We start from the raw sequence: 12,359 nt of genomic DNA, 5'->3' as shown, positions 1-12,359 counted from the left end.
TTCTCGACATCCAAACACCTCGATTGAATTTTCTGTGTATTATAATCATCAGGACGGTAGTATCAGAGGGGAATTCAGCGTTATTATTCAGCTGCATATAAACGATTGAAATGCAAAGTTAAATGTCTATTTCGCTTCGTACTATTAAAGGTGAATTAGAAAACTGTGCAGCCTGTAATAAGTGAAAGTTATTATTGCATTTGGGTAGATCCATTAACAAAATTCAAATTAAATTAACAATGATAATGAAAATAAAAAAAAAAACTAAATACGAATAGTAACAACACTTATAGTAGCCTACTCCATTACAATAATCTAATAATTTCAGATGCATTTCTTTTTGAAATTGTATTTAAAATGTTAACTGCAATAATACGTTGTTGTATGTATGTACGTTTTTATAGCATACCGTAATACGTTTCCGAAGAGCAATAATGAAATGAAATAGTTACGTATAGTCTACGTGTGAACAAGTGCACCTGCATGTGCGCGGTTCCGCTTCTGCTAAATAAGGATATTTAGCAGAGACTTGGAGAAAAACAAGCAGCCCTCCCCGTGATGCTGCATTCATCCGTCCGTTAATCTTTAACTCGTCCCGGGGCCCTATGTGGCCGAGGGCTCGCGTGCACTGGTAACAGTTCGATGAACTGACCCTTAGCACGAGCTCACGGTGCCGTGAAGGACGCGGCCAGCCGGCTCGACCTGCCTGGAAACGATTATTACATTATAACACAAAAAAGCACTATGAGGCAGTCTATTTCAGTTTGTCATTAACGCGTGGAGGTCGGTCAGCGCGCGCGCGCACACAAACCAAATCCAGTATACGGAGCATTAGCTCAACTACAGCTAACATTGCTGTAGTTAGGTAAAACAGAAACATTATAGGCGCAGTCTCCATTTTTTTTCTTTCCTCACATGATTAAACAAATGGTTACTTGCTGTGACTTTAACATGGCACAGACTTTTTCAGTGTATCCAAAGTTGGAACGGAAATCACTTTTTAAGATACTAGAGATGTTTAAGCCTTATTATGTAAAATAAATACTTTCATAATTTCCTTCTATCATCTGGTGTTAAGAATATTTCTGATTTTCTTTTTATTCTGGTACTGTGGAGTTTTTAAATGGGTTTGAACGATTCCACAGAATGTAGGCTAATATACTACATGTAGGAAATATAAGTTTTAAATTAAGAAATGAAGTATTCAGTAGCAAAACCAATCTTGCATCCGGTGAAGGAATCTTAAAAAATATTTTCGAGTGTAGTTATCTCTCTGCAAAGCTCGAAATCAAATCCTGGTTAAAAAAATAAAAAAAAAGGAAAAGAAAGAAGTGTAAGTCAATAAAATAAATCGCGAATGTTTAATTTCATAGACCATTAATTATTCCACAATGCTTTTTACTGAGTAAAATGCGGCGGTTTGAGCATTGTCGGGCTGAAATGAACCGCAGATGAACTGTACAGTGATCGTGTTTGTGTGTGTGTGTGTGTGTGTGTGTGTGTGTGTGTGTGTGTGTGTGTGTGTGTGTGTGTGTGTGTGTTCACGCCCGTTCCTTATGTGCAGCACAGCACATGTGTTCATCTGCTGTTTGCTGCGGGCCTGTTTTTCACTTCGTCGCCATTCCTCGGACTTTACAAGGAGTCATAAACGGTCATAAAGCCATAAAAGTCCCGAGGTCACACACACACACACACACACACACAGAGAGAGAGAGAGAGAGAGCCATAAAGCCATAAAGCAGCAGTCTGACTCCTACAGCTTTAATTGGCGATAATCTCTGAAGTTTCTCAGATTCCTGGAGTTCCTTCAGCAGCCCTTAACTGTTTACACTGCAGCTCAATCACAGCCACACCGGCTGATTTACTGCCACTGGTAGTCTGGTAGGTTGATAACATGTTTAACACGTTATTAAAAAGCTGCCATTCGTATTATCACCCTGTCGCAATTAAAAACCGCAATACTGTGTTGAATTTACACATAATGCACTTATTATTACGGTTTCCTAACTGTAAACACATCCCAGAATATCATCCTTTTTCTGACTGTTCCCATGTAGGCTAGACCATTCTTATTATTATTGCTAGTAAGATATTATTATTATTATTATTATTATTATTATTATTATTATTATTATTATTATAGTAGTACCCTAGTAGTAGTATTTTCGTTGTTGTTTTTGTTAGCCGTTGCAGTTGATAGTAACCTAGTGTAGTAGTAAAAGCCAAATTGTTGATGAAGCCTATTTTATTTGTTTTCATTTTCGTACTTCTCCCCAAAAATTTGAATTATATGCATGTGAGCAAAAGGTCATTCATTTGAGTCCTATATGGCAACATGTTGGCTGCCTTGTCTCACACAAATTAGTAAAAGTTCTTTTTTGTTGAATACGTGACCTATAAACATAAGTGTGCGCTTTTTGTTCGCTGTTAGCATGGGAAGAAGCAAAAACACAACACATTGGCAGTTAGGGCGCGTGAGAGAAAGCGTGACTGTCTCCCTTTTATAGCTTATCTCTTTACTATCCATTGATGTGTCTCTCCTGCATACTCTCTCTCTCTCTCTTTTTTTTTTTTTTTTTTTTCTCTCTCTCATAAACTGCTGCTTCCAGCCGGACCGGATCCCCGTCTCCCATTTAGCAAACCGTTTCCAGTCTCCGTTTTCCGACCGGGAGTCTTCCTTTCTGTCTGCCGTTTGGTGCCGTTCGCCGCCCCGCTTCTCCCAAACTGCAACACACCTGCACAGACAAACAACCTACCCGCTCAGATAGCTAGCATGTAGGCTAGGCTACAGTACCAATGTCTCCCATGTCACTATGGTCGATGCAATGAGCTCACACTGGTGAACGGAGCAGTCACATGAGCCTTATTACTCAGTGTTAGTGGCTCATGCTGCAGCTCATATTTAGGTCTGTAGATTATCTTTGGCTATTGTGTTAAAATACGCCATTAGCCTACTAGCTTATTGATGGGCCTATGTATACTAGCTTATTTATATTAATTTGACTGAGATGTGAGACTTATTATTAAATAATTGTCATGTTATAAAGATTTATTCCAGGCTTTGGTAAAAAGCTTGATTAATATAGCCTGCTATATGAACCTATAATGTAACATAATGCATTTGGCTATTATGTCCAAATAGGCTCATAGCAGGCTATATTCTTATTAATATCACAAGAGTGAATGACATTCATGTGGTAACACTTAATATTAATAGCATATAGCCTATATATCTGCACCTGTATCAGTGAATGTGTCGGTCATGTAGGATTTTCAAAAGGTTTGGCTAACATCCATAACAGCTTAGTCTTAATATAGTCTACTTATGAAGTGTTATAAAACTTCACAATGCAGCATTTGTTAGAGGCACTTGAACCTCACCTGCTGGGACCTGAATGCAATTCATTTACGCTGCTTGCTAATACATGTATATTTAATTCAATATCTCATGATATCAATCCAGTGTCGTTGTGTTAGACAGACCATAGTCTAAAACTCTATAGACTATAGTTTTTTGCTATACTCAGCTGCTACATTGAATTATTGTGTCAAAAAAAAGTCATATTTACCCGCCAGGTTGCTTAACAGGTGCCTATTTTATTTCTTGTGCCAAAGCCATAATTACTTTAAAACCGTGCTAATGCATATGTGTGTGTGTGTGTGTGTGTGTGTGTGTGTGTGTGTGTGTGTGTGTGTGTGTGTGTGTGTGTGTGTGTGTGTGTGTGTGTGTGTGTGTGTGTGTGTGTATAGTATTACCGTCCCAGGCTGTAGGCCATGCCTGTCCTGCCCCGACTGTTAGTGCTCATTAATGATTAAACCACAGTCAGCTCCAACACAATGCGGCTGCTTCCCGTTCCCACAAAGCGGAGAGGAAGCGGTGCGTCCTGCCCGAGAGAGAGAGAGAGAGAGAGAGAGAGAGAGAGAGAGAGAGAGAGAGAGAGAGAGGTCAAAATGAAAGTTAAAAAGAGAGATTCAACAACTGTCTGTGTGAGCCTTCACAGACAGAAAGCGAGAGTCGAGCATTAAACGTATTATCTCTCCCTGCTCTGAACAGTGTTACTTTAGAAAAGAGAGAAGACATGGAGGAATGGACGGGGTGGGAGGGTAAAGTAAAAGTAAAAATAGAGTCTTTGTCTCTATTTGTCAGTCGGACTGTCTGCAGTTTGGCCATGCAGACAAGTCAGAGCCTGTAGGGGAAACACAGAGAAAGACCCGGAGAGAGATTTATTTATGGCTGCGGTTATTTTACGACCTCAGCGACACATATTCCGTTTGTAAGTGCGAATGAAAAGCAGGCCGACTTTTTAGCTTCCTTAAATTTCCTTCTTTCTTTCTTTCTTTCTTTCTTTCTTTCTTTCTTTATTTTGTATATAGCCTAATGAGAATAAGAAAAAGCAGTTTCGCGGTAAATAGTTTTATAGAAAAATGATAGTTATGGAAGGAGATTACTTTCATAATTGTGTAAGTCAAAAGTAGCCTGTAGTTTAGTAGAATAGAGAGTGTGTGTGTGTGTGTGTGTGTGTGTGTGTGTGTGTGTGTGTGTGTGTGTGTGTGTGTGTGTGTGTGTGTGTGAGTGAGTGCTGCTCCACTTTTTCTTCACATTTTGGTTCTATTTACTAGGCTACTTTCAAAAATAACAATTTAGAAAACTCTAAAGCTAGGCCTAATGCTAAGAGTAGCCACAATGATGTCATAATAATATATTAATAACAAGTTTGTGATTAGATTTGACCCCTTAAGAACAACTTTAAATATGAATTATTTGTGGCATAAGCTTTAAGTGTATCATATCATGTACAACATTTGTTAAACATGGTTTAATTATGAACATAAAAATATAATATTTCAATGACAAATTGATGCAAAATTAAATAATAATCACATGATTTTTCAGACTACATATTTCTTTATATATATTGGTTATAGTATATTTAGTTTCAATTTTCTTTTAATTTCTGTTTATCTCTGCAATTGCCTAAACATGAGTATTTTAATATGTAATAAATGGGAGATGTATGGCTTAGTGCTTTTTTGTCTCAAAGCTTTAGTGTATCCGTATTTAGGCTTGCTGTAGGTTATTTGTAGGAATATATTTCACTTGAATATATATGGCCCCATGGAAAAACTTTCGGGCGCGAGGCTATAATCAGTGTCAAGAAAACGGGAAAAATTGGGAAACTTCGAGACTGTTTTCTGTCTTCTACTTTTACATTTCAGGCTAATCAGTGTCACAGGGGAAGGACATAATAATTCATTGCACACATTGATCAGACCGAAGCCACTCCTGCAGAATACAACTGGGGCGCTTGCGTTTTAATTTTCTGCAGACAGCAGAGCTCGGCACTAACACAGTATATCATTGGTTCAGCAGAAGGACATAGAGCAGCGTCATCCGGGGTATCTTTCGTCAATAAAACATTGACAGATATCAGATTATGTTCAGAAAATCCCTACCAGATAATCAATTACTCGTCCGATAGAGAAAATAATCCCGATGAAAGAAGAGGACACACCACACACACACACACACACAAACCGGCGTGGGGGGCATAAATCTACCCACCATCATACCCAAATATACCAATTACAAATGCACAAACACCTCAATTACAGCCTAGACGTGGCGTGGATATCCCACATCATATTGTGGGATAACTCACATCCCCGCCGCACACACACACACACACACACACACACACACACACACACACACACACACACACACACACACACACACACATGGGACCACACATGACTCTTGCGCGCTCCCGGCTGTGATTTACGCTCGCCAAATTCATTTTAATACGGTCGGTATTATCTGCAAAGCGCCGGGAATATGTTTTATTATTCGGATGCCTCTGGTGGTGCAGCAGCACACCCTCCCCGCGCGCGTGCGTGCGTGTGAGCTGCTGGGTTTTATGGGTCCAACAACAGACGGAGGAGTACACACTGGGAGCGAAAGAATCAATTTAACGCACGGAGGATTCCGGTGTGATTGCGCAATCTCACCGGGAACCGGAGGAAGATTAGAAAGAGACATTGAATTGGAATTAGAAAGAGAGAAACGGAGTGAGAGATTGAAGAAGGGAAATAGGAAAGGAGAGAGGTGGTTGGGGTGGGGGTGGGGGGGGTTCGCGGTAGTTCCCTGCCACCCCTCCTCTTCCTCCTCTTCTTCCTCTTCTCCAACGAAAGGAAAAGGGGCGAACGAATGCTAGGCACGGAAGCTTCCCATTGGTCAGTCTGAGGTCAGCTGGTCTCTGGCTTCCTCCTCATACCCCTCCTCACCCTATCCCGTCTTCTCCACACACACACACACATATACACCACACACACACACTCACACACACACGCACACACACCTCTCTCTCTCTCTCTCTCTCTCTCTCTCTCTGTCTCTCTCTATATCCCATACTGGCACTCAGCCACCCAGATCCCCCTTCCCCTCACCCCACTCCTCCCAATCTGCGATAAACTAAGTGATAGCAGCAGCCCGTCGGACTGTCGGCTATAAAACACAACAAATCATAAAGTGCGGGCAGGGGAAGGCTGAGGAAGGAGGACGGGAGGGAGAACCGTTAGCCGTTAGCCGTTAGCATCCTTCTACTCCTCCTCCTTCTTCTTCTTCTTCTTCTTCATCGTGTGAGCGTTGTTGTTGTGTTTGTTCGTGCCCTCCTGTCCTCCCCTCTCCTCTTCTTCTCCTCTCCTCTCTCTTCTGTCTCCTCTCTTCTCCTCCTTCTTCTTCTCCTCTCCTACTTTCTCCCGATGAGTTCCTATTTTGTCAACTCCACTTTCCCGGTGACGCTACCGGGAACGGGTGCTGGCGGGCAGGCGGCGGAGTCGTTCCTGGGTCAGATCCCGCTCTACTCGTCGGGATACGCCGCCGACCACCCGCTCAGGCACTACTCGGGGGCAGCCGCCGTTTCCGCTGCAGCGGCCGTGGCGTACGGCGCCAGCGGCGGCGTGCACCAGGACAAACCGTACCCGGCGTCCACCTACTACCAGCAGGCGGCGAACGGAGCGTACGGCGGGCACCGGGCGGCGCCAGGGGTCGGCGTAGGGGGCGCAACCGGAGCCGGTGCCTGCGACTACGCCACGGCAGCTGCGGCAGCTGCGGCAGCGGCGGCGGCCACGAGCTTTTACCGGGACAAGGAGCACCCGTGCAGCCTGGAAGAGCACCAGCTCGCGTTGAGCCAGGACGGCATGCGTAAAGCGGAGTGCGCTGGGCTGAGTGGAAAAGGGATGTTCGGTGAGACGATGGACGACAAGCTGCAGTCCTCAGCCCCCATTTATCCGTGGATGCAGCGGATGAACTCGTGCAACGGTGAGTGTCTCCTTCTTCTCCCTTTCCCCCCTCTTTCTTGCATATTTTATGATCCCCGTCATAAAACTGACGTTTGCTTCCTCTGTCAGCCCCTCTGCTCTCTTTCCTTTCTCTTTTCCCTCCTCCTCCTCTCCTAGTAGCTGCTTTATGATCCCCGTTTGTTGGCCTGTCAGTCAGTCATGTGCTCGGTATTTTATTGTCCGTCATAAAGCGGGTTTGTTTGGGTTGGAGCTCCTGATACTGTATGTGACCTGCTGACCGACGCTGCCATCGAGCAGGGGGAAGAAAGTTAGAGAGGAAAAGGCTGTCAGAGAGTGTTGTGGGTGAAAACAATGAACAGATAGAAAGATGGATGGACAGAGAGGAACCTAAAAGCATGCAGTCTTTAGTTTCTATTCAACTGTGTCCGTCTCCATTATTTTATTTCAGTGTTTAAACATTCTTCCTCTGTCGGGTTGACTTTAAACAGGAACAAATAAGTCAAATTAAAAAAAGATTCTCAACATATTACATTTAAAGAGAAGACGTGTTATTTTTTTTTTATTTTTTTTTTACAAACTTTTTGATATACCGCTATTTATGAAGGAAGAATGGTATCACAGCTCCTGTTATTGTTATTTTTTTTATCACTACTTCCTTTCTGTTATCTTAAATGGAGCGTGTTCAACTTAGCGCAGACAGTGTTATGCGCTGTTTATTCCTAACCGAACAGATTAGATATTAGACTTATAATCAGGCCTGCCAGTGCTACCAAATTCCGAGTGAAAGTGAGACATTCAGGGTCAGCTTCAGACGACAATCATTTGATGTATTTGACTGACCGAAAGAAGCATACGTCTGTCCTGTTTTACACTGTTGTGTGAATGATACCATAAGTATGGCATTATCTTCGTGGGCCACTGTACTGCAAACCCGAGTGTCTTTGTTTAGAGGAGAAAAGCGGCCTGTTGAGAGTGTAGTGAGTAATGGTGGATGATGCAGCAAGGGCTACTGTTGTACAAAGCCCTGCAGGACTCTCGGAGTTATGACAGATGAGGTGGAAACAGGCTCCGAAAATAAAAATAAAAAAATAAAAAAATAATATATATATATATATATATATATATATATATATATATATATATATATATATATATATATTTGAGGAATAAAACACAACGCGGGTTATACATGACAGTTTGAAGATGTAAATGTCAGCTGGAGAGAGAACAGAGTGGCACAGAAACTCTGAGTGCTCCTTCATAATCCGGTTTGGCTGAGTTTTTATTTATGGATGTTTAGATTTAGATACGTGCCCTGAGCCGCGTGCGGTTTTCCATCCGTGCTCTGCCTTTGAGATCGATACAGAATCTCAAGCTGCTAAACTGACAACATGGCGATTTGTTTACCACCGGGGGCCAAAATACTGTTAGTAAGGATCAGAGGAGACTAAGCTATGGAAGATCATCCTCTCCAGGGGGAATACCCTCTGAAATACTGTTACTGCCCTTACTTTTAATACTATTATTATTAGGCCTATTATTATTATTATTATTATTATTATTATTATAAAGTGTGAGGTCGAAATTTAAAACACCGCGTTTCTTTCTTCTCTGCTGAATGCTGCTATTCACCAGTACAGACATTTAAACGTGAAATAAATAAATGAATGGGTGGGTTGTTCTTGTTTTTATTTTGGTTCCCAAAAAAATAAAAAAAATAAAAATACTAATTCCAGCCTTAACCAAGGAGAAAGTATCTCAAATCAGGCTTGCTGGTCTAAAGGGTCAGGCTAGCAGAAGAGATGACATCTTAAAAATCTGTAAAGCCGCTTTATGGAAGAAAATGTGCACTAAGCAGGACACCAAAGCACTGTTTGACTTGGGGACTGATTAACTTCTGGATTACACTCTAACTTTATAGGACCCAAATTGCTAGGTGGGGAAAAGCATAAATTGTATCAACGGGCATCTAATCAGCAACACCAATGACCCCCCCTCCCTGAATGTGTCAGTCTATGTGTTATTAGTTTGGTTAAAATGTAACTTTCTCTCTGTCTTCCATTATCTCTCAGGGACCTTCAGCAGCCCCGGGAGGCGCGGGCGGCAGACGTACACGCGCTACCAGACGCTCGAGCTGGAGAAGGAGTTCCACTTCAACCGGTACCTCACGCGGCGGCGGCGGATCGAGATCGCGCACGCGCTCTGCCTCACGGAGCGGCAGATCAAGATCTGGTTCCAGAACCGGAGGATGAAGTGGAAGAAGGAGAACAAGCTGATCAACTCCTCTTCTTCCTCATCGTCCTCTTCCTCCACGGTGAACGGTGCAGAGGAAGAGGAGAAACGGACGGAGTGACAGGAGGTGGAGGAAAAACAGACAGATGTAAGACGCAAGAGGAGGATGGAGAAAAAGACACAATGCTGGTGAAACCCTTCCTCTTCCCTTCTCAAAGTTCGTCCGGGCGTTTGGTCTGATGTGAAAACTCTGGGAAAAGTAGCCTACATTTGATTTGATTTTTTATTTAATATTTTTTTTTTAACTGAGCAGGGGTGAAACATGTACAAGAGAAGGAAGAGGGGGGGGGGGGGATTCCTTTTTTGGATCCCTCAAAAAATGTATCCAACTGCCTCTCTGTGTGGTCTGAACAATGGGAAACAATTCGTAACAGACTCTTGAGAAGGAACCGTGTGACTGTGTAAAGAGCAGATAGCCTACAATTAGGAAATGAGAAAAATAGAAACAAGAACATAAAACGAGGGGTTCAGGCTATGGGATCCGAAGTGTATTTAAAAATACAATAAATAAGTAGCAGGCCGCCCGACGGTGACAAAGTGTGTTAAGACACAACTTCTTGTTGCATTCCAAGAAAACCACCTAACTTCTTATTCTAGTTATTTTTTATTTTTGTCAAATGTACTTACTGTCTGCCCAGCACTTGTTTTGAAGCTTTAGAACTCGACCCCGATTTTTTTATTATTTTTATAAACGTGTTATGTGTATATATACCTTCGTGCAAACGCGCTTACAACAATGTGGGGAGGAAAAGCTATTTGAGAAGTGTATAGGCTGTCATATGGTGTTCATATTTAAACTGTATAGAAATAAGCACGGGGAAAAAAAAACACCTTGCACGGTAAGTCATGTAATTGCGGGTAGGGGTGGGGGTAATTTAACCTTTCCAGGTGTTTTACCTTTCCAATATAGAATGGTGCGAGCGGGGTGGTGGTGGTGGGGGGTGTTAACCTACTGATGTTATTCTCCAAACTACCTAAAAAACGTTCAGGAAAGTGTATATTTTATGGATTTTTACTTTGTTTGTTTATGTTATACTGTTTTGTCAAGTAATTACGTATACTACCTATGAGAAATGTTCAATAAAATGTAAAGTAGTCTATGTACTGGGAGAGATTCTTCTTGGGGGTTGGTTGATATCTATCAGGCTTCTAAAACATTATTGAACAGCAACATTTTAGTTTCTTGTGAAAGGTGACCACTGAGGAGTAGAACCAGTTTGGTTTTATGACTTAGTGCTCTAAAGACACCCGCGCGTGAACAATCCTAAACCTTTTACCCTCTTTACTTGAACCATGCTCGCACATATTTACGGCGCGCGAGGCGAGACCGCGGGGGCCGAGGCCGAGGCTGCGCACGCGGTTTGTCCGGAGGGGGAAGTGAGCTAGTGCTGATTGCGGGCTGAACTAATTGATGACCAGACCGAGAGAGAGAAAGTTGACCTGTCCTCGAGCTGACCGGCCAGACACGTTACACATACACACACACACACACACACACTTCATCCAGACAAAGTGGACAATGTCCTCGCGACCCTTTGAACTCTGCTTGTCCCCTGAGTGACCGGCGCGCGGGTTCCATCTCTCGGCAGCGGCGACTTGGGTTTCAGTGATGCACGCGCCGTGAACACAAAAAAAAGCTTATCTGTTGCAAATGACTTGCGTTGTTGACATGAATTGATAACCCGAAGAGGCGCAGTAAACTGCATTAACATCAACGCCGGAAACTCGCCATTGCTTGGTAGGACAACCACGCTGTAGCCTACTGTGTGTCATTCTCATAGTCAACTGACTTAGAAACTTTAATTTAATGACATTGATTGATAAAAAAATATATATTTAAAAAAGAAAGAAGCTGTTTTAATGTCAAAACATCCAGTTACAACACTCGTAGTCAGTGTATTGCTATGCTGGCGACAGAGGGCACACATTTTAGTTACCGTAATGCTATTTAGTTTGCATGAGTTCATCAATAGCTCCCACTGCCACTGTTCTTAGTTTCGCAACGAAAATGATTGTAATTCTCCAGCTGATTGAATGCTATCCCAATTGTTGTCCTGGCTATATTGAGTTTGAGTAAGTGTGCTAATAAAAGCCCATCCAGTTGTACAACATGCTGCCAAGGTTATATAGACTATGGCATGGGTTTTTAGTAAATAATTAATACCACACGGAGACAATCAAGTATTTTCAGCAGTCTGTGTGTGAGAGAACCAAGTAAGTTTAGATTTAATATCATTTAATTCAGCTTAATAAGCTGTTATTTTGCAGTTACACTCACAAAAGTCTTCAGAATATAAAGTTAATGTCCTGTAACAGGCAGACAACCTGTTCTGGCTTGGTGTGTTACTCTACGGCCTTTTTTGCTTGGCTCTGACCATGCCAGCCAGTGTCGGTGGTTCGATTCCCACAGTGAGAATGTCTGCTGTCAGGAGAAGTGCATGCTGGCAGATGTTCCATGTTAAACACAGTGGAAATGGTTTCACTGTGACCCAGAGGGCTCATTTGACAAGCCAACACATACTAACTGCGCACATGTTTTTTTGTCATATGTTTGATAAAGAATGGTATGGATCTCTATTTTGTCTACGCTTTGTATCCTCCCCCATTTTTAGAAGTTTTAAAAATGACGTTCTGAGGTGGTTCAGCGAGAGTTTGAAACGGTTTCATTAGACTATAAACTATTCAAAATCTGTGACATTTCAACTTCAGTTAAAATATGAAAATTCTCCAAAACAGAGGCGTCTTAACAACATCTTAACATCTGT

The 12,359-nt window shown here is 42.2% G+C and overlaps 2 protein-coding genes across 2 annotated transcripts in view; both read left to right on the top strand.

Moving 5' to 3' along the window:
- The window catches only part of hoxb3a (homeobox B3a), a 93,907-nt gene that overhangs the window by 5,005 nt on the left and 76,543 nt on the right, over positions 1-12,359 (top strand). The gene's annotated exons all lie outside the window — the stretch shown is intronic.
- Positions 6,452-10,257, top strand: hoxb6a (homeobox B6a). The gene is made up of 2 exons (XM_039824219.1): positions 6,452-7,321; positions 9,375-10,257. The coding sequence occupies exons 1-2, from the start codon at positions 6,763-6,765 to the stop codon at positions 9,653-9,655; spliced, it is 840 nt and encodes a 279-aa protein (XP_039680153.1). The 5' UTR covers positions 6,452-6,762; the 3' UTR covers positions 9,656-10,257.

The sequence above is a fragment of the Perca fluviatilis genome, chromosome 15 (assembly GCF_010015445.1).
Source record: "Perca fluviatilis chromosome 15, GENO_Pfluv_1.0, whole genome shotgun sequence".
In the NCBI taxonomy this organism is placed as follows: domain Eukaryota; kingdom Metazoa; phylum Chordata; class Actinopteri; order Perciformes; family Percidae; genus Perca; species Perca fluviatilis.
The sequence above is the reverse complement of the archived record's forward strand: the minus strand, read 5'-3'. Positions and strand labels throughout refer to the sequence as shown.

What these genes read in the sequence shown, in the direction of transcription:
- hoxb6a (XM_039824219.1), top strand. Translation starts at nt 6,763, where the DNA reads ATGAGTTCCTATTTTGTCAACTCCACTTTCCCGGTGACGCTACCGGGA. An exon ending in GCGGATGAACTCGTGCAACG is followed by an intron (nt 7,322 to 9,374) that starts GTGAGTGTCTCC and finishes ATTATCTCTCAG; the next exon opens with GGACCTTCAGCAGCCCCGGG.